The 25571-nt window shown below is 42.8% G+C and overlaps 2 protein-coding genes across 2 annotated transcripts in view; both read right to left on the reverse strand.

Moving 5' to 3' along the window:
- Ptpn22 (protein tyrosine phosphatase non-receptor type 22) overlaps nt 1-12334 on the reverse strand; it is a gene marked incomplete at its 5' end in the record, with an annotated part of 48612 nt that extends 36278 nt beyond the window's left edge. Inside the window, 3 exons of the mRNA XM_090333645.1 lie at nt 90-166; nt 1397-1505; nt 12179-12334. Of these exons, the coding sequence (XP_090189771.1) occupies nt 90-166; nt 1397-1505; nt 12179-12334 (342 nt within the window). The remainder of the gene's footprint in view (nt 1-89; nt 167-1396; nt 1506-12178) is intronic.
- Nucleotides 12335-20158: 7824 nt separating this feature from the next.
- Nucleotides 20159-25424, reverse strand: Bcl2l15 (BCL2 like 15). Its single transcript, XM_090334061.1, has 4 exons — nt 24586-25424; nt 23541-23662; nt 22114-22338; nt 20159-20857 (listed from the first exon to the last, which is right to left on the reverse strand). The coding sequence occupies exons 1-4, from the start codon at nt 24710-24712 to the stop codon at nt 20840-20842; spliced, it is 492 nt and encodes a 163-aa protein (XP_090190187.1). The 5' UTR covers nt 24713-25424; the 3' UTR covers nt 20159-20839.
- Nucleotides 25425-25571: the final 147 nt, after the last annotated feature.

Consider the following 25571-nt stretch of genomic DNA (forward strand, 5'->3'; position numbering starts at 1 on the left):
CACGAAGTAAGTACAGAAAATACCTTTTTCTCAGTCCTCTTTCTAACCCCCTTTTTCAAGATCCTAAGAAGGTTTTTATTTCAGAGTACCTTTATGAAGTTGGCATTGATGTAGCAGGAATCCTCATCAGAAGTTATCAGGGATAGCTCTACCCGACTATGATCATCTAAAATATGAAAGAATGCCAGTGTAATTAAGAAAGCTTACGTAGAAGATTCAGTCAGGGACTAATTCTATAAGTGTTTGGTGAGTGAGTGAGCAAATGGATGAATGAATGAATGAATGATTCATGGTATAATCATAAATAAATGCAATCTTTTTTTTTTTTTTTTGGTCAGTTGTGGGGCTTGAACTCTGGGCCTGGGTGCTGTCCCTGAGCTCTTCAGCTCAAGGCTACCACCCTACCTCTGAGCCTAGCTCCCACTTCCCATTTTCTAGAGGTTAACTGGAGATGAGTCTCAGGTCCTTTTGTGCCAGGGCTGGCTTTGAACCTTGATCCTCAGATCTCAGCCTCCTGAGTAGCTAGGATTACAGGCATGAACCACTGTGCCCAGCTAAATAGTGCAATCTTTGCAAACATAAATAGTATATTCTTGGGCCGGGAGTTTGGCCTAGTGGTAGAGTGCTTGCCTAGCATGCACGAAGACCTGGGTTCGATTCCTCGGTACCACATACGTAGCAAAAAGCCAGAAGTGGTGCTGTGGCTCAAGTGGTGGAGCCTTGAGAAAACCCAGGGACAGTGCTCAAGTCCTGAGCCCAAGCCCAGGACTGGAAAAAATAAATAAATAAATAAATAGATAGATAGTATATTCTCATCTGCCAGTTAGAGATACATGATTGAGTCAAGTGCTAGAGGCTCACGCCTATAATCCTAGCTACTCAGTAGAATGAGATCTGAGGATCATTGTTCAAAGCCATCCCAGGCACAAAAGTCCAAGAGACTCTTATCTCCAATAACCACCAGAAAACTGGAAGTGGCACGTGGCTCAAAGTGATAGAGTGCTAGCCTTGAGCTAGCCTTGAGCTGTATATATACACATACATACATGATTAAAGCCAGGCACCAGTAGCACATACCTGTAATCCTTTCTTCTCAGAAGACAGATCTATCACTATGGTTCAGAGCCAGCCCATCAGGCCAGGAGTGTGACCTAGTGGTACAGTGCTTGACTAGCATACATAAAGCTCTGGGTTTGAATCCTTGGTACCATATACATAGAAAAAACCAGAAGTGGTATTGTGGCTTCAATGGTAAAACGCTAGCCTTGAGGAAAGCTCAAGGACAGCACCAGGCCCTTAGTTCAAACCTCACAGCCAAAAAGAAAAAGGGGGAAAAAAAAAGATACATGACTAAAATTAGGAAAAAGTGCAAGTTTAGAGTAAAAATGGAACTTACAGGGCAAAATATCCTTATATCTATTTTTCTTGATATTTTCAGGCCTCTGAGCCACAGTGGTAGGGTAGGTTTTGTCTCCTTTGTACTTGGTAGATTGCCTTTTCAGCTTCTGTAATAAAATTCCAAGAATGGTTAATTTTACTAAATAGAGGAGGGAAGAGGCTATCACTAGAAAGCTTTCTTTCTCCACTCTTTCTCCACTTTCTAGACACTACAACTCAAATCTTTTAGCATATTCTGGGGTGGTCTGCTTTCAGAACAAGATAGCAAGTAAAAGGAGAGTAAAAGATCACACTTTCTGCAGCTGAGCCTCAGAGAATGCAAACTTAAAGGTAAAACTGGTGCATATTTAAGGAAGCAAATATCTCCTGAAAACAAGCTAACTCTTCTATCCCATAAGCAGACACTAAAAGTTGATTTTTTATCCTTGGAGCTGCTCTGCACTACACTCGTTAACAGGAAAGCCAATAAGTAACATCATCTTTTTACTCAGATTTACTTTTTCCCCCCTAAATGGAAATGAAGTTGAAGTGGAATAAATTCCAGCTACATTTACTGAAATACAAATATTTCAGTTCCATAGTATAATTGGTTTTGGTGCCAGTACTGGGGCTTGAAATCAGGTCCTCGGGGTTCATAGCAGGTACTGGATCATTTGAGCCACACTTCCATTCCAGAAATTATACTAGATTATTGGACATAAAAGATTTATCTGCCTGGGCTGAGTTTGAACTGTGATTCTCAAATCTGACTCTCATGAGTAGCTAGGATTACAGGTGTGAACCCAAAGCATTTTTTTTAATGTAACTCATATTTCAAGCCTACCCTACCACCAAATAATACTTTTAATAGCATCTGAGCCAGGCAGGAACTAATTCAATATTGAACTATTGAATTATGAGAATGAACTAATTTCCTTAAAATAATTCCCATTTTCCTGTACTGTATACTGTGAAATAAAACTTAGCAAGTGGGTGTCGAAAATTCATGCCTGTAATCCTAGCTACTCAGGAGGCTGAGATCTGAGAATCACAGTTCAAAGCCAGCCTGAGCATCACGAAAAGTCTGTGAGACTCTTATCTCCAATTAAGCCTCAGAAAATGGGAAGTAAGGCTGTGGTTCAGGGGTAGGGCGGTAGCTGAATAGCTCAGGGACAATACCCAGAGCCAGGGGTAGGACCGTAGGGTTGAGCTGAAGAGCTCAAGGACAGTGCCTAGGCCCAGAGTCCAAGCCCCCAGACAGACAAAAAAAAATTGCTTAAGGCAGTGGTTCTGTGGTTCAAGGGGAAGAGCAATAACTTTGAACTGAAGAGCTAAGGGACAACACCCAGAGTTCAAGTACCACAACCAACCAACCAAAAACTTCTGCTTCTAAAGAAAATAATTTTCATTATTTTCCCCACTATTCAATAGAGGATTGGTCATATGAGAAACAAGAGTTATGCTCAATGGGCAAGAAGTCGGGGCCATCTACTCAGTCTTTCTGTTTTGAAATTTCCTCCTTCCTTGGCCCTTATTAGTCTATATTATCTTGCTTCTCCTCTTTGTTTGACTCATTTTTGCCACTTCCCATTATATCCTTTTGGTTCTCTGTTCTTTTCTGTCTTCTGATTGAGAATTACTCAGTTTTAATCATGAATTTTCAAATCTTAGCTCTAGTGGTTCATACCCATAATCCAAGCTCCTCAGAAGGCTAAGATCTTAAAGTCAAAGCCAGCCTGGGCAGACAATGCAGGAGACAAGCCTTACTTCTATTTAACCACCAATGAGCCAGAGGTAAAAGCATAGCCCAAGTAGTAGAGCACCCAAGTTGAGTAGATAAAAAGCTAAGGAACAACCTGAGGCCCTGAGTTCAAGCCCAGTACCTGTATAACAGTACACGTGCGCGCGCGCACACAGACACACACACACACACACACATACTATACATCCTATACATTTGCTTAGAGATAAAATATATTCATGGAAGGCATATGTGCTTGCTGATTTATTTAACTGATTCAAATTTACTTACATTTCAACTCTAATTGTCTGCCTTACTGTGTTTTCATCTTTTTTTGGTTTCACTCTCTCTTTTTTTTTTTTGGTTGGTCCTAAGGCTGTAACTCTGGGCCGGGGTGTTGTCCCTGAGCTCTTCAGCTCAAGGTTACCACCTTACTCCTGGAGCTACAAAGCCACTTCTGGTTTTCTGGTAATTAAGAGGGGATAAAGAGTCTCAGGGACTTTACTGCCTGACCTGGCTTTGAACTTCGATCCTCAGATCCTCCTGAATAACTAAAATTACAGGTGTGAGCCAATTCCTGGTTGGACCCTCTTTTTTATTTTTATTTTATTTTATTTATTTTTATTTTTTTTTGTGCCAGTTCTGGGCTTGAGCTCAGGGCCTGAGCACTGTCCTTGGACTTTCTCAAGGCTAGAACTCTACCATCTGAGCCTCAGCACCACTTCTGGCTTTTTTCTATGTATGTGGTACCAAGAAATTGAACCCGGGTCTTCGTGCATGCTAGGCAAGCACTCTACCACTAGGCCAAACTCCTGGCCCTCACCCTCTTTTTTAGTAGAATGGGATTATTAACTCTGTGTCTCTGTATCTTGGGAATATGTAATGTATCTTTTTTTTTTTTTGCTAGTCCTGGGCTTGAACTCAGGACCTGAGCACTGTCCTTGGGCTTTCTTTTTTAATCAGCAGGTGCTGTATCATAGGAGCCATACCCCAAGTTCAAATATAGACTTGAACTTTGGAGAATTCTGGAATTTTGAGTCTTTAAGGACTCTAAAATTTGGATTAAATGCATTTTGCATTGTAAGATGGCCATGAGTCTTTAGGGATAAGGGACAGAACATTCTAGTTTGGGTATAGAGTTTCCCCATAGGTTCAGGTCCTGTGGACTGGGTTGAAACAGATGGACAGACTTCTGGGGAGTGATTGTATCATGAGGGCTCTGACCATTCAGTAGATTAGTACCCTGATGGATCCATAATACACTGCCATTACTGGGAGGTATAGCCTAATTAGAAGACGGTATTAGAGTTGTGTTTGTCCTCCTGTTTTTCTTTTTCTTTCTTTCTTTCTTTCTTTTTTTTTTTTTTTGCCAGTCCTGAGGCTTGAACTCAGGGCCTGAGCACTGTCTTTGGGCTTTCCTCAAGGCTAGAGCTCTACCACTTGAGAGTCACAGCACCACTTCCAGCTTTTTCTATGTATGTGGCACCAAGGAATCAAACCTGGGTCTCTGTGCATGCTAGACAAGCCTTCTACCACTAGGCCAAACTCCTGGCCTCCAGTGTTTTCCTGTTGGTGTCTTTCTGCTTTGTGGGGACCATGAGGTGAGTTAACTGTTCCCCTATGCTCACTCAGTATCACCGCAGCCCCACAGCAATGGAGCCAAGCAGCCATGGACTGAAACCTCTGAAACCAAGAGCTAAAGCATATCTTTCCTCTCTCAAATATTCTGACCACAGTGACACAGCACCAACTAATGAACACACTTCCTACACATAATACAGATATTTGACTTTGGGTGTTTTCCCTTAAAATTAGCTATCATACCTGCTGCTTATCATCACTCATTTCTTCCTCCACTCATTTATTAGGCATAATTATGTCAGTTGTGCTTTGTGCATTTTTCCTATACTCAAAACAATTTTAGAGCTGGGCACAGGTGACTCATGCCTGTAATTCTGGCTATGGCTGAGACCTGAGGCTTGCTGTTAGAAGCCCAGACAGAAAAGTCCAAGAGTTTCATTTCCAATTAACACCTCAAAAAAGTACACTTGGCGCTGTGTCTCCATGTGGTACAGTGCTAGCCCTGAGTAAAAGAGAGTTCAGGGACAGTGCTCACACCCTGAGTTCAAGTCCCACAACTGACAACCCCCCCCCAAAAAAAACCCCAAAAAACAATTTCCGTGAACTCGCTGAGAACTAAGGAAACATCTAGCCCCCTTCTTGAGGTACTAAGGCTCTCCCTAGTTGGACTACAAGCTAGCTAACTTACTCATTTTCCCCACTGCCTTCCAATTATTTAGTGTGCAAAGATGATTCCTAGGTCTTCCAAGAGTGTAGCGAGTGTCACTTACTATCACTTCTGTAAAATTAAGACATTGCTTTTCTTTCTCATAATTTTTTTTGTATTTTTTTGAAATGTAGTAACTATACAATGGAATTTTACACAGCCCTTAGAGAAAATAAAATAATGTCATTTGCAGGGAAATGGATAGAACTAGAACAAATCATATTAAGTGAGGTAAGTCAAGATCAGAGACATAAATGGCACAGGTAACCTATTAAAAATGAGATACACAGTTGGTTTACTGGTTGTTGGTGTTGGTGGTGGTTGGTTGTGGGACTATGAACTCAAGGTCTGGGAGCTGTTCCTGAGCCTCTCTGTCCTCAAGGCTAGAGATGTATCACTTGAGTCACAGCACCACTTCCGGCTTTTTTCTATATATGTGGTACTGAGGAATAGAACCCAGGTCTTCGTGCATGCTAAGCAAGCACTCTATGCTAGGCCAAACTCCCGACCCCAGCAAAGTACTTTTTATTTATTATCTTTTTAATTCTTCTTCTCTCTCTGCCAGACCCCAGGCTCCAGTGCCCCAAGAACAAAATAGTGCAGAGTTAAACAGAAGAGCTAATAAACCACACTAGAAATGAGGGCATTTTATTAGTACACACACACACACACACACACACACACACACACATCAGTAGTATGGGGGGATCACTATGCTAGTTCCATAGTTTTAGATAACTTTCACTCCCAGAAATCAGTAGCCTAGCTACTCAGAGACTGAGATCTAAGAGTTACAGTTTAAAGCCAGCCCAGGCAGACAAATCCAAGAGACTTAATTCCAATTCCAATTAACCTGCAGACAAATGGAAGCAGAGGTGTGGCTCAAGTGATAGAGTACCAGCCTTGAGCATGAAAAGTGTGAGCTTCTGAGGTCAAGCCCCAGTACCAGCACACGCACCTAGGTACACACATATACACACATACACAAAGTGAAAGCTGGACTATGTGGGGTGGGTTAAATTTGGAAAGAAGAGAGGTCCAAGGGTAAAAAGATTTATTTGCTAGCCAACAAAGTAAAGGATACTTCCCCAGGAAGGCACTATTTATTTTTTTGCCAGTCCTGGGGTTTGATCTCAGGGCCTGGGCACTGTCCTTGGACACTTTTTGCTCAAGGCTGGCACTCTATCACTTGAGCCACAGCACCACTTCAAGCTTTTTCTATGTATGTGGTTCCGGGGAATAGAACCTAGAGCTTCCTGCATGCTAGGTGAGCACGCTACCACTAGGCCATGGTCCCAGCCTGATGGACATTATTAAGACTACCAAGGAAAAGTTACTGAGAGAGAGAAAAGTGGGTTAGGTGGAAAACTAGCTTCTAGTGGGCTTCATAAGCTAATGGTACATTCATTCACTTGAAGATTCATGCTTTTCCCATCAAGGAACTAGAAGTGATAGGATCCTGGCCTCAAGACTCCAGAAATCAGGACTGAGCTTTATTTTTATTTTATTTTATTTTTTTATTTTTTGTCAGTTGTATGGTTTGAACTCTGGGCCTGGGAGCTGTCCCTGAATTCTTTAGCTCAAGGCTACTGCCCTACCCCTTGAGACACAGCACCATTTCCAGTTTTCTAGTGGTTAATTGGAAATGGGTGTCACAGACTTTAGTGCCTGGGCTGGCTTTGAACCATGATCCTCACATCTCAGCCTCCTGAGTAGCTAGGATTACAGGCATGAGCCACAATGCCCGGCTAAGACTGAGCTTTTTATTGTAGGTTGTGGGACTTGATCTCAGGGTCTGGGTGCTATCCTTGAGCTTTTCTGCTTAAGGAAACTTTGAGCCACAGCTCTACTTTGGGTTTTCTGGTGGTTACTTGGAGATGAGAGTCTCACAAGAAGCTGGGCAAGGTGGCTCACACCTGTAATCCTAGCTACTCAGGAGGCTGAGATCTGAGGATTGTGGTTCAAAGCCAGCCCAGACACTAAAGAACATGAGACTCTTATCTCCAATTAACAACTAGAAAACTGGAAGTGGCGCTGTGGCTCAAGGGGTAGGGCGGTATCCTTGAGCTGAAGAGCTCAGGGACAGCACCCAAACCCAGAGTTCAAGCCCCAAGACCGAAAGAAAGAGAGAGAGAAAGAGAGACACCAGAGAGAGAGAGAGAGAGAGACAGAGAGACAGAGAGACCAAGCGCACACGCACTTGGTGCTGGTGGTTCATGCCTATAATCCTAGCTACTCAGGAGGCTGAGATGTGAGGATTGTGATTCAAAGCCAGCCTGGGCAGGAAAGTCTGTGAGACTCATCTCTAATTAACCACCAGACAACCAGAAGTGGTGCTGGAGCTCAAGGTGGTAGAGCACTAGCCTTGAGGAAAAGAACTCAGTGCTTAGGCTCCCAGTTCAAGCCCCACGACTACCATCACCACCACCACCAGCAACAAAAACTCACAGACCTTCCTACCCAGGATGGCTTTGACCCTTAATCCTCATATCTCAGCCTCCTGAGTAGCTAGGATTACAAATACGAGCCACCAGCACCTGCTTGTGCATGCTTTTCTATCTCTAAACTGAATGAACTAAGGTCATTTCCAAAAGAGAACAGGAAGAGAAAGAGGAAGAAGGGAAGGAGGGAGAGAGAAAGGGGGATAGAAGGAGGAAGGGAGAGGAAAGAAAGTAAAGGAAGGGAAGGAAGGCAAAAGAAAGGAAAGAAAGGAAGAAAGGGAAAGAAAAAGAACAGGAAAGGAGGGAGGGAGGAAGAAGGGAAGAAAGGAAAGAAGGAAAAAAGGGAGGAAGGGAGGGAGGGAGAAAGGAAGGAAGGAAAAGGAAGAGAGAGAAGAGGAAAGGAAGGAGGGAGGGAGGGAAAGGGAGCAAGATTAAGAAACCACAAATTGACAAATGAAGAATTACAAACTGCTAATTAGATGAAGATGAATGCAGGAATGCCGAAGGCATGGGAAACTGAAAGGAAATTTACTGCCTTTAGTCTATCTTAGGGAAAGGCTTACGTAGCATGGCTCTGGCCTTGCTGCATGTTTCAATACAGCTGTAAGGTTAACTTACAGATACTGGGCTCTGCACAGAGATCTCTAGCCAAGGCGGATGTGAGAACTAATCTGAGCCTTGGACCTGTGGTGAGAGTGGGCAGAGAAGGGCAGAGGGGAAAGAATGTACAGGGCAACTGCCCAGAAGTATCCACGCCTTTTGGTAATTCCCATTTTCACTCATGGTGGCCTTGTGTCACGGAACTAGACCTGAAACAAGAAGTATCATATCCTGGGAGAATGCATTTAGGGCTTAAGGTAGAATGAACCCAGTGAGCAGATTGAACGCCTTCTGATTGAATAGTACTGTTTTCACTGTCTAAGCTAGCAACCTGGTTCCATTCCCCTGCTCCTACTCCCCAAATCTACCGTACTTCACTGGTGTCTGGGTTGAGCATTCAGATGGGGCTAAGAAAAAGACTTTTTCCACTGGAGGACATGAGTCAGTGAGCAGTGAAGCTCATCCTCACCCAATACACGGCTCTTAAAATTAGAAGCCAGAGAAGCAAGGAAATGATTAATAAAGTCAGGGGGGTGATTACTGCTTAGGCAGGGTATAGTGGGGGTGGGGAAGTTTGCTGGGTAAAGAAGAGAGGAGAGTCTTATGAGGTCAGACCTGAACACTGGCTGGCCTTGGTGATAGCTGCTTTAAATTTATACTCATGTATTTTATGTACTTTTCTAAGTGTGTGCTATAGTTCACAATTCTAACCAGCTTTAAAAAAGTAGGGGGGGAGGGAGTAAGAGTGGTAGAGTGCTTGCCTAGCATGCATGAAGACCTGGATTTGAGTCTTCGGTACCACATTCATAGAAAAGCCAGAAGTGGTACTTTGGCTCAAGTAGTAAAGCACTAGTCTTGAGCTGAAGAGTTCAGGGACAACACCCAAGCGCAAAGTTCACGCCCCACAACCGACAAGGGACAGCACCTAGGCCAAGTTAAATACTCAGACCCAGCACTCAAAACACACACACCCCAAAACAAAAAACAGTATATTAAAGTTCTTAAGCAGAGAGGACCATACTTACATTATGAAAAGATCCTTTGGGGAAGCAGAGGTATAGCTCCAGTGGTAGAGTAACAGAAAAGCCAATGAGAATGTGAGGCCCTGAGTTCAAGCTCCAATACATGGGGTGTGTGTGTGGAGAGGGGGGAGACACTTTGAGTGTTGAATGGAAAATTAAAGTTGGGGCAAAGCTAGAATCGGAAAAACCAGAAAGGAGGTAGCTGCTACAATTTGGTGAGAGATTATAATGACTTGAGCTTAAGCGGTGAAAATATTAGAGGTGTAGACTGCACTACTTAAACAAACATACAAACAAAATAAAACACAGGCTGGCACTACCCCTCAGCTCTTTTGGCCACTGGTAAATTTGGCTAAAGACTGGCTGGCTACTCAGGAGGCTAAGATGTGAGGATCATGGTTCCAAGGAGGAAAGTCTGTGAGACTATCTCCAGTTAATCACAGAAAAAGTCAGAAGTAGCATCTTTGCTCAAGAGTTAGAGCAAAAGAGCTCAGTGACAGCACCCAGGCCCCAAGTTAAAGTCCCATACCGACCTCCCCCCCAAAAAGAGTTCATGTTGTCTAGCCTGCCATAACACTATGCTGAGATGACAGAATAGTCTTCCCTAGTATGTAACAACTTAGTCATAACATCTGATCATGGAGACTTGACAGTGTTTTCACATGTATCTAGCCTTGTATGTTAGCCCTGGAAGGCAAAGACATTTTTCATGTTTATTATTTATTAACTTATTTGGTGGTGCTGGGTTTGAACTCAGGGCCTTACACTTGCTAGGAAAACACTCTACTATCTGAGTGATATCCCTAGTGAAAGACTTTTGTTTATTACATTCACTAAAACCAAAGCCAGATTTGTTACATAGTTGGTGTTCAATAAGTCTTACAAATGACTGCTTTTTTTCTATGTATGTATAGCTAGGAGTTGAACCCCGGTCTTCATGTATGCTAGGCAAGCACTCTACCATTAGGCCAAACTCTTGCCCCCCGCCCCTTTTTTTGAGGCAGGTTCTCCCTAAATTGTCCAAGCTGGTATCAAACTTGTGATTCTTGGGGCTGAGTAGTTAGAAAACAGACTTGGATGCTGGGCGCCGGTGGCTCATGCCTATAATCCTAGCTTCTCAGGAAGCTGAGATCTGAGGACTGTGGTTCAAAGCCAGCCTGGGCAAGAAAGTCCATGAGATTCTTATCTCCAATGAACCATCAGAAAACTAGAAGTGGTAGACCGCTATAGCCTTGTGCTGAAGAGCTCAGAGACAGCACCCAGGCCCAGAGTTCAAGCCCCACAACCGATAAGAAAATAAAACCAAAAACCAGATCTGGAGACATTAATTAAGAAACATGTCAGCTAGTTGGTAATTTAGTTGGTGATCAAGTCATTTCCTTTTTCTTTTTTCCTACTTCACAACTTTTTGAAGAGCTGAGGCTTAATGTTCTTATAGTTCTGAATCATCAGTTGGAACAATTCCAAAACACATGATAGGTATTATCAGACACTGTGTGCTAACTGATGTGCCAGGTTACTAGGTGAATGAGGCCTACCTAGTAACCACGGTTCCTATGTAACCTCAACCTACCCTATCCAGCATTACCTAGCACTCAAATTTGTCTTTCCCACCACAGCTAGTCTACCTCTCCAAGTGATAAAAGTTAAGGAAGCCAGAAGTTATGGTGTGGCTCAAGTGGTAAAGAGCCAGCCTTGAGCAAAAAAGCCAAGTGAGAGAGATTGTGAGTTTAAGCCCAGTACCAGCCCCCAAAAAGAACAATTAAAGGAAATACTGTTACTACAAACAGACATGTCCTAAAGTGGAGAAAAAAAATAGCAATTAGTTTTGCTACTCTTCAAATGGAATCCCCTAGGAGGCTAAAAGCATATGCTCCATGAAAAGTTAATTGTGGTCTTTTTCCTCTTAATTAAAATAAGTAATTTGGGCTAGATGCCAGTGGCTCATGCCTGGAATCCTAGCTACTCAGGAGGCTGAGCTCTAATGATCATGATTTTTTTTTTTTTTTGCCAATCCTGGGCTGGAGCTCAGAGCCTGAGCACTGTCCTTGGACTTTCTCAAGGCTAGAGCTCTACAACTTGAGCCTCAGCACCATTTCTAGCTTTTTTTCTATGTATGTGGTACCGAGGAATCGAACCCTGGTCTTCATGCATGCTAGGCAAGCACTCTACCACTAAGCCAAACTCCAGGCCTAATGATCATGTTTTAAAGCCAGTCCAGGCAGAAAAGTCCTTGAAAAATCCTTCCAATGAAGGATTTAAAAAAACAGCTCCAAGTAGAGCAATGGTTCAAAAGTAAGATGTCAGATCTTGAGAAAAAAAGCTCAAGGATAATGCCCAAGCTCTGAGTTTCAAGCCACAGTTCTGGCACAAATTTTGTTTTAATTAGTAATTTGGAGCATAAATTTTAATCCTTCCTGGGGAATACCAGACATCAATTAATATTAGTATTTATATATCTGGAGTTATATATTCCTCTGTGGAATTCATAGTCAAATTCAAAAGCAGCAGCAAACAAAATATTAAAAACATGATTTCTGAGAAAATACCTGAAATACACATAAACTCTTCTGAGAGGCCTGACTCCTCCATGGTCTCCCTTGTACTGCTAGGTACTTATTTTGCCCAAGGGCCATTTGGTTTAGAGAAGTTAGATCACAACAAGTAAAGAGAGTAACCACTCCAAGAGTGTGTATACCACAGGACTCACCAGAAATTCACTGACCAACTCCACACTGTTCATTTTCTTGCTTTGGGTGGCATTCAGGAACTTCTGCAGAATTTCTCTCTGGTCCATGCTGCCAAACAAGACAAGCAGTCTGTGAGAGAGCTGAAGGAGGGTGTGCAGATGTGTGTCATAGCCCAGATATCACTGAGAAGCCAACCTCCACTGCTTGAGCTGAGCACACTGAAGGCTGTGGTTTAGTGACTTCATCAAAGCCCTAGAGGAAATTAGTACGAAAGCAACCTGTGGTCACACTACAAAGCCATCCCCTCCTGACAGGGCCCTAGCGCCTTCCTTCCCAGCCAAGGAAGTTGATTACAGTTCATTTGTACAAACACTAGACTAGCCGTAATTTCAAATATGGTCTTAGCTCTGAGAATATTTCACTACATCACCTTGAAGTAAAATTTATCTCTCATTATGCTTCCCAGAAAAGAGAGAGAACTACAGGTGTGATGGATGTCTTCTGTCTCTTCCCGTCTCCCATGAGCACAAAGCCCCTCACATACCAAACAATCTTTGCGGAAAAGAGAGGATACTATTAGAGTTACACATTTTCTACCTGGACTGTGATCTAAGGTTCCTGTCACTGTGATCAACGGCAAAACTTGTAGTCATCCAGGAAGGCAATTTTATTCACAGCTCTATTTGTCATGCAGCCAACCAATTCTCTTTTGGATGAAATCAAATGCTTGTCAGTCTTCTCTTGGCCACCTGGGGGTGTATTGGTGGTGTTTGCACTACTTCAATCCCCTGCAGTGTTCTGAGCTTCATGTGGGTGTGCATGGATCAGAAGGGAAAGGCCCCCATCAGGAGTACCTGGCAAGACAATAAGAAAGCACTGTTCCCAGGGCATAGTGTTGGCAAACAGTAAAGGAACAACAACAACAAAAACAGCAAAATCAGACACTTGGCTGATGACAGCAGAGATTCTAGGTGAAAAAGGAAAGATACCATTTCATGAAGCTGTCCTATTTGTGGTTTTTTGGCCACACAGGCCAACTTGTTCTAGAAAAGCCTCCCACATTTATTTTCATGAATTCTCTTCTCAATGGGTACAAATCTACCTAAGATCTAACTCCAAAGTAACTAGATCGTTGAGGAAAGAAGTTAGACACTATGTGAACAAAATGAGTCTGGTTGGTCACCAGTGGCTCTCACCTGTAATCCTAGATACTCAGAAGACTGAGATCTGAGGACTGAGGTTCAAAGCTAGTTCAGGCAGAAAAGTCTAAATGAGCTGGTGGAGGTGGCTCATGCCTGTAATCCTAGCTACTCAGTAGACTGAGATCTGAGGATCAAGGTTCAAAGCAAGCCCAGGCACAAAAGAATCTGAGATTCTTATCTCCAATTAGCCTCTAGAAAACAGGAAGTGGGGCTTGGCTCAAGGGTAGGGTGGTAGCCTTGAGCTGAAGAGCTCAGGAACAGTGCACAGGCTGGGTTCAAGTCCCATGATCCACCAAAAAAAAAAAAGTCTAAATGATTCTTTTCTCCAATTAAACATCAGAAACTCAGAAGTAGAGGTGTGGCTCAAGTGATGAAGTGCCAGCCTTGACCAAAAAAAGCTAAAGAAAAAAAAAAATAGAAGTGATGCTGTGGCTCAAAGTGGTAGAGCACTAGCCCTGAGCTGAAGAACTCAGGGACAACGCCCAGGGCCAGAGTTCAAGCCCCATAACTAACAAAAAAAAAAAAAAATTTAGGCCTATTGGTAGAGTGCTAGACTAGCACTAGTCTAGCATGTATGAAGCCCTGGGTTCAATTCCTTGGTACTACATATTCAGAAAAAGCCGTAAGTGGTACTGTGGCTCAACTGGTACAGCACTTTGAGAAAGCTCAGGTTTTCTCAAAAACAAACAAACAAACAAAAAAGAAAACTGAGTTTGCGCTAGTGTGAAACCCAAAAGGTAAAGAAATATTGTGAAACAACTCCACCTCAAAAACCCACCTAACTACCCCATTTCCTCCCCAGACTACTCAAGCAGCGGAAAACAAACTGAAGGAAAAAACAAATACTGGTTTTAACATTGTTCACAATTCTTTCTGCAGCTACTTAATGGCAATAGACACATAATTCTTTTCCATGGGCATCATGTTGACTCATCTGTATCACATGGAAAGATCAGGAGCAGAGGACAGGAAACAAGTAACCTAGCAAAGGTCAGCGGATATCTTAGAGAACCGAAGGGTTTTATGATGAAACAAAGTGGAGGTATGGCTCAAGTGGTAGAGCACTAGCTTTGAGTAAAAGAGCCTGATAAGAGGTAAGATCCTAAGTTAAAGACCCAGTATTGACTCCCACCAAAAAATAATAAATTATGTATATATACACACACATATATATGTATATATACATATATATATATATGGAGAGGGGGGGGGAGACTCTTATTCCTAACTGGCAAAAAACCGGAAAGGGCAGTTTGCTCAAGTGCTTAAGTATAAGCTGTGCACAAAACAGCAAGAAAAGAAAGCCCTGAGTTTGAGCCCCACAACATAAATAAGATTTGCAAACATGCCAAAACCATCAAGAATGGGCTGCAGAAGGGAGTGAGCTTATATATGAGGACCCTGCCTGCTGGAGGGTTCAGAAAGAAGGCACTGGACAAGGATGCTGCAAGTCACCAAGAGGCCAGCATCAAAAGAAGCATGTTGAGGCTGACAATGTAGTTTAGTGGTAGAGTGTTTGCCTAGGATGCATGAACCCCTGGGTTCAATTCCTCAGTACCACATACACAGAAAAGCCACAAGTGGTGCTGGAGCTCAAGTAGTAGAATGCTAGCCTTGAGCAAAAGAAGTTTAGGGAGAGGGGGAGGGAGGGGGAAGGAGTGGAAGAGGGAGAGGGGGAGAGAAGGGGGGGGGGCGCCAGAATTTCCCAGAACTTAGGAAGGAAATGCAAAAACAACAAATAAAAAAAAAAACCCACTTCACTTATGCAATCTTAATTAGCCTCCCCTCCATCTTAGGGGCTTTGACTTAATTTAGGTATCATGTATTATTTGTAAAACAGTCCTTCCCACTCATTCTCTCGGTGCTTTCTCAATACCATGTAAATTCAACCTGTTTTTACCATTCCCTTGTTAAACATTATTTCCCATTTGTATATCTACTTTACTGCAGCAAAAAACCTTTTAGCTCTGGCCACAAGTTTGGCCTAGTGGTAGAGTGCTTGCTAGCATGCATGAAGACCCAGGTTCAATTCCTTGGTACCACATACATAGAAAAGCCAGAAGTGGTGCTGTGGCTCAAGTGGTAGAGGGAGCTCTAGCCTTGAGGAAAGCCCAAGGACAGTGTTAAGGCCCTGAGTTCGGTCCCCAGAACTGGCAAAATAAATAAATAAATAAATAAATATAAATAAAACAAAACAAACAAAAACAAAACTCTCAGATTATATTCCTGCCTATACCTCTTTTAGTTTATACTGGCCATGAATACTGGATGAAATTCCTTATAACTTTGCCTTAGTGCTAAAGAACCAAAAAAATCCTGATAGATTACAGGAACAAATTCAGATTCCTCAGCTTATTAAAACTCTGTCTTGAACTGTCCCCATCCAATCATCAACCCACATCATCCAGACTTGGTTCATTCTATTACCTCTGTTACTATTTCTTACCTTTACCATAATTTTCATAAGATGAAAATAAAGTAACAAAGCCAGTACTAGATATAACCATGAATTTCATTTAGCCTGGATCCTTGAAGTATTGTTTACATTTAGCCACAGATGGTAGCTTAGTTATTTTGCATGTTCCTTGTTACTTAGAAGACTAAAGAAGACAAAATAATCTCTGCAGTGTGTGAGTGTTCTGGTACAGAGACTTAAACTCAGAACCAGCTTCTCAGTAGGTACTAGCTTCTATGACATTTATATAATCCCCAAAAGCTTATAATGCCTTTTTTTTTTTTTTGTGGGTCATGGGGCTTGAACTCGGCCTGGGTGCTGTCCCTATGTTCTTCAGCTCAAGACTCCAGCCCTATCCCTTGAGCCAAGCCCCACTTCCTGTTTTTCTAGAGGTTAACTGGAGATACGAGTCTCATGGACTTTACTGTAGAGGCTGGTTTTGAACCGTGATCCTCAGATCTCAGCCTCCTGAGTAGTTAGGATTACAGGTGTGAGCCACCACACCTGGCTTTAAAATGCTTTTAAATATACATAAAATAATCAGATGCTAGTGGCTCATGCCCGTAAATCCTAGCTCCTCAGGAGGCTAAAAGTGAAGGATCTCAGTTCAAAGATTATTTCCAATTAACTAGAAAAAACAGAAGTGAGGTATTTACTCAAGTGACAGAACATCACCCTCAAATGAAAAGCTTTAAGAGAGCACCTTGACCCTGAGTTCAAGCCCTAGTATTGGCACATTAAAAAATAAATAAATAAATACCCAAAATAGGCATATTAGGTGATTAGGTTGTTGTAAAACCTATTGAGGCTTGATTATTAACTATACCCATTATTCTAAGATCCCTTGCCTAGCAGATATTGCTTTTGGACTCTGCCGAAGTAGCACTGTGCTAAGAGGAGATGAGTACTCATAGTAAGAGGCTGGGAAACTGGCAGAGCCGAGCTAGAGGGAAAGAATGCAGTCCCAGCTAGAGGCTCAGAAAAGCCAGAGGGGCCCAAAAGAAGTGACTCCTTTACTTCTAGCAGGAACTTGATTATTCTTTGTGTGTGTGCTGGTTCTCAGGGCCCAGGCACTACCCCTAATCTTTTAATCGGTCATGGGGCTTGAACTCTAGGCCTGGATGCTCTCCCTGAGCTCTTCAGCTCTAGGCGAGCGCTCTACCACTTGAGCCATAGTGTCACTTCTGATTTTTCTGGTGGTTGGGAGATAAGAGTCTCACAAACTTCTGTGCCGGGGCTGGCTTTGAACTGTGATCCTGGGCTCTCAGCTTTCTGAGTAGCTAGGATTAGAGGCATGAGCTACCAGAGCCCAGCTTCCCCAGGCCTTTTTACTCTGGGGCTCTACCACAGGTCCATTTCTGGCTTTTCTTTTTAATTTCCAATTGGCATTATTGTTGTTTACCTATTTACATACACTCATGAATAAGGACATTTCCTTTCGCACAGTGTCACCTGTTCCCTCATTTTCTCCCATTCTCCCTTTCCCATCTCCACTCTCAAGCTGATACGCAGTTCACTTCATCAATGCTGGTGCAGCTAGTGCAGTCTACTGCTGCACTTTTTCACCCTTTTTTCACTGATTCTGTGCTCTTCCCTACTCTCCTTCATCTTCTGGCTTTTTCTTTTTTTTCCTTTTTTGCCAGTTCTGGGATTGAACTCAGGGCCTAAGTACTCTGTCCTTGGGCTTTCTCAAGGCTAGAGCTCTACCCCTTGAGCCTCAGCACCACTTCTGGCTTTTTCTATGTATGTGGTACCGAGGAATCGGACCCCGCCCTCACTAATGCTAGGCAAGCGCTCTACCACTAGGCCGCGCTCCCAGCTCCATCTCCTGGCTTTTTTGATGGTTACTTGGAAATAAGAGGCTCACGTTCCTGCCTGGGCTGGTTCAAAGCTCAGTTCTCAGATCTCAGCCTCCTGAGTAGTGAGGACTGCAGGCGTGAGCCACTGGTGCATCGCTCGATTCTACTTTGGTGAATGGTCAGGAACATCATCAGTCCATTCACCTTCAGTCCTTTCCCATACCACACAGTCAAGCAGATTCTGCCCTTGGTTTCAAATACCAAGTGGCAAAAGTCAACTGATAAGTTGTATTCGGACAATTTATATTTATTTATTTTTATTTTATTTACTTATTTTTTTTGCCAGTCCTGGGCTTGAGCTCAGGGCCTGAGCACTGTCCTTGGACTTTCTCAAGGCTAGAGCTCTACCACTTGAGCCTCAGCACCACTTCTGGCTTTTTTCTATGTATGTGGTACCGAGGAATCGAACCTGGGTCTTCGTGCATGCTAGGCAAGCACTTTAACCACTAGGCCAAACTCCCGGCCCGACAATTTATATTTATATTTAATAAAGTCAGCACTCTTGCTGAGGTCTGATATCCTGTTCCAAAGATAATTAAAAGCTGGGTCACGGGAGGCGCAAGTCTGTATCCTAGCTACTTGAGAGGCTGAGATCTGAGAACTGAGTTTCAAAGCCAGCCCATGCAGAGAAGTCAAAGGAATTTTTATCACCAAGTAAGTACCAGGGGCTGGGAGTTTGGCCTCGTGGTAGTGTTTACCTAGCATGAATGAAGGCCTCAGTACCACATACATAGAAAAAGACAGAAGTGGTACTGGACTCAAATGGTAGAGCTCTAGCCTTGAGAAAACCCAAGGAGAGTGCGTAGGCCCTGAGTTCAAAGATCCAGGACTGGCCAAAACTAAATAAACAAACAAACCAATTAAGCACCGAAAAGCTGAAATGGAAGTGTGGCTCAAGTGTTGAGAACCAGCCTTGAATGGAAAAAACTAAGGGACTTGCTCAAGCCCTGAATCCAAGCTCTTAGGACCAGCACACACATATGTAAGCACACACACACACACACATACACACACAAATACACTGTATGAATATATAGTCTCATCTCATTTTTATTTATTTTAATTTTATTTTATTGTCAGGGTGTTGCCCAGAGTGGTTACACTTCTATACATGCGGTCTTGAGTAACTTACCCCTCCCACATTTTTCACCCACTTCACCTCATTTTTTATAATAGTTTCATTCTTATAATAGCAACTGTAAGCTAAAGATCCTTTCTCTCGTAGGGACTAAGAATAGATAACAACTACAATCCACCATAAAAGTGAGGCAAACAAAAAGATTATGAAGGCAAAGTTCACTTTTTATTAGGTTTTATTTGAGTAATCTTCATTAAGTAAGATATTTATGTATGGTGCTGAGAAAAAACAATGTGCAGCAGAAAACAGTAGGTGGGCTGAGTGCTTATGGTCCAGACCTGTCATCTTATCTACTCTGGAGGTTGAGATCTGAGGATGGAGGTTCAAAGTCATCCCAGAAAAACAATCCATACTCTTATTTCCAGTTAACAAGCAAAAAGGTAGAAGTAGAGGTGTGACTCAAGTGGAAGAGTATCAGCTCAAGGGCTGACAAACCAAGTACCAGTACGCGCGTGTACACAGAAACAGTTTCAGTAAACACAGAGGTTTATTTCTCATGAGAGCAGGCACCAGTAAGCCATTCTAAAAAGGGGCAGCTAGTAAATACTTCAAATCTGTTGGGACATGTGGAATCTGTCATAACCATTCAGCTCTGTAGTAGTGTGAAGACAGCAGGGACAAAACACAAAGTATTTACAAAAGAAGACAGCAAGTCAAGGCTGGGAGTGTGGCTTAGTGGCAGACTACTTGCCTAGCATGTACAACACCTTGGGTTCGATTCCTCAGTACCACATAAACAAAAAAGCTGGAAGTGGCACTGTGGCTCAAGTGCTAGAATGCTATCCTTGAGCACATAGAGGCTCAGGGACAGAGCTCAGGTCCTGAGTTCAAGCCCCAGGACTGGCAAAAAAAAAAAAAAGACAGCAAGTCAAGTTTCACACTGCGCAAAATCTAGCTGCATCAGGATCACCTGTAGAGTTGAAAAGTTAGGCTCGGGCAGAGAGTTTGGCCTAGTGGTAGAGTTCTTGCCTAGCATGCACGAAGACCCGGTTCAACTCCTCGGTACCACATACATAGAAAAAAGCTAGAAGTGGTGCTGAGGCTCAAGTGGTAGAGCTCTAGCCTTGAGAAAGTCCAAGGACAGTGCTCAGGCCCTGAGCTCAAGCCCAGGACTGGCAAAAAAAAAAAAAAAAAAAAAAAAAAAAAGAGGAAGGCTCATGCCACCTCTAGAGTAAGATGTGTGAGAATGGAACTTGGAGGTCATGTGTGGTGGTGAGTTGGGTGGCTGGAAGTCTGCTGGAGTCTCAAGAACTGTCCGGGCTGGCCTGGACATGATCCTGCCTTTACTTCCAGACTAGCTAAGATTATAGGTCTGGCCACCACCACCAACTGTTAATCAACAATTTAATAAGGTTTACTAACTGCCATGTGAACTATACTGAGAAAAGCACTTCACAGATACCTTCACCTATTCTGGTGTAAATCTACTGTCTCAGATGTGGGCTGGTACTTCCTGCATCCTGTGGTGATAAAATGCACTTTTATTTTTCTTTGACCTTTCTAATAGACAAGTGGTTGATTAAATTGCTGCTTTTGACTTTAAACCTCTAAAATGAAGTTACTTTTACCATCTTATATAGATTGAAAGCAACTTAAAATTTAAGGATACATTCAAAAGAAAATATTCTGCATGAAATAACAATTTTCAACTAAAAACCTTTCTAAGATCCTTTAAGCTGTACAATTACTAGTAGACAAGGCAGAGTTAAATCTGAAAAAAAAAAAAGAGATAGTTTCCATTGTGCTGTGTTTGCCTACTCTGTGGTTTGGAATGTCATTAATAACAAGTCATTACTTTGTGTCTAGAAGGCTTTGCTTTAACAACTTTCATTAAAACTCCTGTGAGAAACAAAATGCAGAAAATCTCTGGGAGCTACTTCCAATTTTACCAATCAGTAAAAAGTAACTTTTCCAGTTAAGCTGTGATGAAGATTTTTTTTTTAATTCGTTTTTTTAATAGCCAGAAATGATGAATGTCCTGATTAGTCAAAGAGGAAGTGCTGTTCAGTCAGGGAAAGAATACTTCTTCAGCTCTCCAGATTTTCCTGAAAAGAACAGTGAAAACCTACAGTCAAAGAGATGGTTTTTAGGAACTGTCTAAAAAACAATGAAATAAACCAGGCCTTGGTGGCTTGCGCCTGTGAACGTAGCTACTCAGGAGGTTGAGATCTGAGGATCAAGGTTTGAGTCCAGTCTGAGCAAACAAGTCTTTATCTCCTGTCAACTAGCAAAAAGCTGCAAGTGGAAGCATGGCTCAAGCGCGAGAGAGCCAGCCTTGAACTAAAAAGCAAGCAAGAGTGAAAGGACCTGAGTTCAAGCCCCAATATCTGCATCCAAAGAAGAGAAAAAGAAAAAGAAAGATGACCTATAAATCTACCAGGGAAGCTAGTGGCTCACATCTGTAATCCTATCTACTTACGAGGGTAAGATGTGAAGATCATGGTTCAAAGCCAGTCCAGGCAGGAAAAGTCTGTGAGATTCTTATCTCCAGTGAACCACCAGAAAACCAGAAGAGGCACTGCAGTTCAAAGTAGTAGAGTACTAGCCTTGAGCAAAAAGAGCTCAGGAACAGTGCACATGCCTGGAGTTCAAGCCCCTCAACCAACAACAACAACAAGAAATCTACCAAGATTTAAGAGTTGAGTCAGGTTGAAATTAGAACTCCAACACCTGTGAATTTCAATAACAATTACATGTTGAAAGTTGTAATTAGGGGCTGAGAGTGTGGCCTAGTGGCAGAGTGCTTGCCTAGCATGCACGAAGACCCAGGTTCAATTCCTTGGTACCACATACATAGAAAAACCCGGAAAAAAAAAAGCCAGAAAAAAAAAAGGTTGGAAAGGATACTGTGGCTCTGGTAGAACTCTGGCCTTGAGAAAGCCCAAGGACGGGGCTCAGGCCTGGCAAAAAAAAAAAAAAAAAGGGGGGGGGGGAGAAACAGAGAAAGAGAGAGAGAAATAAATAAGCTTCACAGAGCAAGTCCATAACATTGTAGACAACTTGGCTCTGGAGTTGAACCCCACAGGTGGAATTTCTGTCCATTCCTCTTTCTTTGGCAACAAAATACTGCAGAGTGATGAGACTTTTCTAGACCAGTTTCCAACTTTAAAAAGGGGCTATAAGGGGAGGGTAATGGGTACCAAGACATGTGAAAGGGTATCAATGTATGTGAATTAATGCACCTTCTATCTGGCAAATATCATGTAACCCTTTTACTAATTACAATAAAAAATTAAAAAGGGGGGGGCTATAATTAAGAAGGCAAATGCCTGACAAAGCCCAGGCCACCCAAAAAACTTACCCATCCTCCTTGGCTCTGGATGAACTCTCGAACGGTTCTGTTCCTGTTGATCATGCCAGCCATTGGACCAGCCACCTGCCTTGCCATTTCAGGAGCCACATGTGCCACACATTCAAGAAGTTTCACTGCCACTGCTAGAAAGGCTCTCTCATAGGCAAGGCTTGAATCCTGAGCACACCAGGCCTGGCTGAGAGACTGTACAGTGTTCTGGAGTATAGCTCCTGACTGGGAAGAGAATGGCTCTGAGTGGTAGGTAGCATTCAAAAGTACGGGGGTGGGGGGGGATAGGGAAGGGTGTTTGGCCTGGTGGTAGAGTGCTTGCCTAGCAAAAAAGAAAAGAAAAGAAAAAGTACAGGGAGCCAGGCACCAGTGGCTCACACCTATAATCCAAGCTACTCAGGAGGCTGAGATCTGAGGATCTCGGTTCAAAGCCCACCTGAGCTCACAAGTTCGTGAGAGTCTTATCTCCAACTAATTGCCAGAAAACCAGAAGTGGCACTGTGGCTCAAGTGGTTGAGCACTTAGCATTACTATTTAAATATACCATAACTCATTAAAATTACATTTACTTCTGTATCAGCACAATACAGGGGATTCCTACTTAGCTTATCTTCTACTTACCTGAATGGGGTCTTTTTTTTTTCAACTCAATCTCTTATTCCAGGCTTCTAGTCTATTTTGCTCTGGTTAATTTTGAATGAGCTTGAGACTGTTTCAAGAGTTTCATTATTTTTTTTCATTGTTTTTGTTTTATTAGTCATAGGGCTTCATCAGCCTACTGTGCTACAAGGTTCTATCTCTACCATTCAAATTTTAAGGCTCAGTAACTGGGCCTGGTGTTAGTGGCTCACATCTATCATTCTAGTGACTCAGACCCGGCAGAGTGAGAACTGAAGATCACATTTTAAAGCCAGCTTCAGCAAACAAATCTATGACATTCTTGCCTTTAATTAACCACCAAAAAGTCAGAAATGGAGCCGTTCAAATGGTACAACACCTGCTACCTTGAGTAAAAAAAAATGAAAAAAAAAACCTCAGAGCTGGGTGCCAGTGAGTCATGCCTGTAATCCTAGCTACTCATGAGGCTGAGATCTGAGGATTCTAGTTCAAAGCCAGCCCAGGCAGGAAAGCCCATGAGACTCTTATCTCCAATTAACCACCAGAAAACCAGAGTGACACTATGACTCAAGTGTGGTAGAGTGCTAGCTTTGAGCTAAAGAGCTCAGGAACAGCACACAGGCCCTGAGTTCAAGGTCCTACTCCCCCACCCCCCAGATTGGCAAGTGGCATTTCTTAGATGAATATAAATCCCAAAGTTTCATTGAGATCTCCTAGTGAGACTCCCTAGTCATAATATATAAAAATGGCCAAAAAAATTAAAATGAAAAAAGAGCAGCAAACATAATAACAAGAAATGAAAACCTGACCTGTCCGTGAATGGTTTCAACAATGACATTTTGAGCAGAAGCTTCCAGTTCTCCATTGAACTGGTCACCCAACATCCGAAGGCGTCCAGCAATGACAGACACATCAAAAGAGCAGTCCTTTCCTAAGAGAGAGCAAGCACATTTGTCTCAGTGTCTGGAGGAAAGACAAAGCATAGGACTCTGGGCAATGGGACAGAGTTCTCTGGTCTTTCTGACAGTTGTGGCACTATTCATTCTCCAGGACTTCAACATTCCCTTAAGAGCCATATTCCAAAAGTGGTGAAACAGCCAAGTGAGAGCATGAGGCCTTGAGTTCAAACCCAAGTACCCACACATACACACAAAAATATTAACAGAGCTGGCTACTGGTGGCTCCCACCTGGCTAAGATCTGAGGATAAATGGTTCAAAGCCAGATTAGACATGAAAATCTGTCAGACTTTTAATCTCCAATTAACCACCAGAAAACTGGAAGTAGACCTGTGACTCGGTGGGAGAGTGCTAGCCTGAGCTCTCCAGCTCAAGGCTACCACCCTACCCTTGAGCTAAGCCCCACTTCCCATTTTCTAGAGGTTAATTGAAGATTCGAGTCTCAGGTCCTTTTGTGCCCAGGCACTACTTAGCCTCCTGAGTAGTCAGGATAACAGGAGTGAACCACTGCGCCCCATATCATCTCCCTTCTTTTAGAATTGCTTTCTCCTCAAATGTTGCTAAAAGCATAGTTTGCCTTCTTCTATTTTTTTTTTTTGTCAGTCGTGGGGCTTGAACTTAGGGCTTGGATACTGTCCCTGAGGTCTTTTGCTCAAGGCTAGTACTCTACCACTCTGATTTTTTTGGTGGTTAATGGAGTCTCATGGGGATATTTCTGCCTCAGCTGGCTTCAAGCAATGATCCTCAGATCTCAGCCTCCTGAGTAGCTACGATTATAAGTGTGAGCCACCAGCGCCTCACTAGAGTTTGCTTTTTGAAACTTAAGAAGAAATAAAGCAGACTCCATTCTCCCTATGCACAGAGACCCCATAGCCACCAGAGACCAGGGGTCTTACCTGAGTCTGTTTCAACTAGATCACTTAGATCCCGGTTAGCAATCTGTGATGCTGGTTCCAGGAAGTCTGTGAGTAGAGTGTTCAGGATGTATTCTGTTTGCTCCTCAAAAGTTTGGGGGCTCTTCATTTTAGATGTCTGCTGAGTTTTGCTTTCCCACAAAACAAGCAGTTGTCAGCTCAGCAGGAAGTTAGAGATGTCATACACAGATGTATCTCCTTCTTAGGAAGTTTCCTAAGTAGACACTGGACGTGCAGCACTTTCTGCAAAAGAGCTGCTCAGAAAGGTAGGCCTTCTCTCCAGAGCTCCCTCACACCAATGGAGATCTGCTGATAATTTCAGTTCCTTCTCTTAAACTACGCGTCAGCCAGTACATAAGATTAATGAATAACTTTTATAGTTATAGTTAGCTAGCCAAGATCTAGAACTAAAATAGAGTTGAGGAAGGACTTATTGGGTAATTTCATTAAGAAACACTTCCTGTTAGGTTCTGTTTGGGATGAAACTTAAGGGTTTTGAAGTTTAAAAAAGAATATGGGGGCCACGAGTTTAGCCTACTGGTAGAGTGCTTGCCTTCATGCAGGAAGACCCGGGTTCGATTCCTCAGTACCACATAAATAGAAAAAGCCAGAAGTGGTACTGTGGCCCAAGTGGTAGGGCCCTAGCCTTGAGAAAGCCTAAGGATAGTGCTCAAGCCCAGGACTGGCCAAAAAAAAAAAAAAAAGAATATGGCACTGAACTGAATTGAGCTGAACACTGAAAGATACTCTGTGTTAATTGTGAAAGTTATAGTGTGGTCCAGTGGTAGAGGGCTCACCTAGCATGAACGAAGCCCTGGGATCAATTCCTTGGTACCACTTACACAGAAAAAGCTGGAAGTGGTTCTCTGGCTTAAGTGGCAGAGCACTAGCCTTGAGCAAAAAGTGTCCAAGGACAGTGCCCAGGCACTGAGTTCAAGCCCCAGGACTGGCAAAAAAAAGACAGACAG

This window comes from Megascapheus bottae, chromosome 6 (genome assembly GCF_031878675.1).
Source record: "Megascapheus bottae isolate mThoBot1 chromosome 6, mThoBot2.hap1, whole genome shotgun sequence".
Lineage (NCBI taxonomy): Eukaryota > Metazoa > Chordata > Mammalia > Rodentia > Geomyidae > Megascapheus > Megascapheus bottae.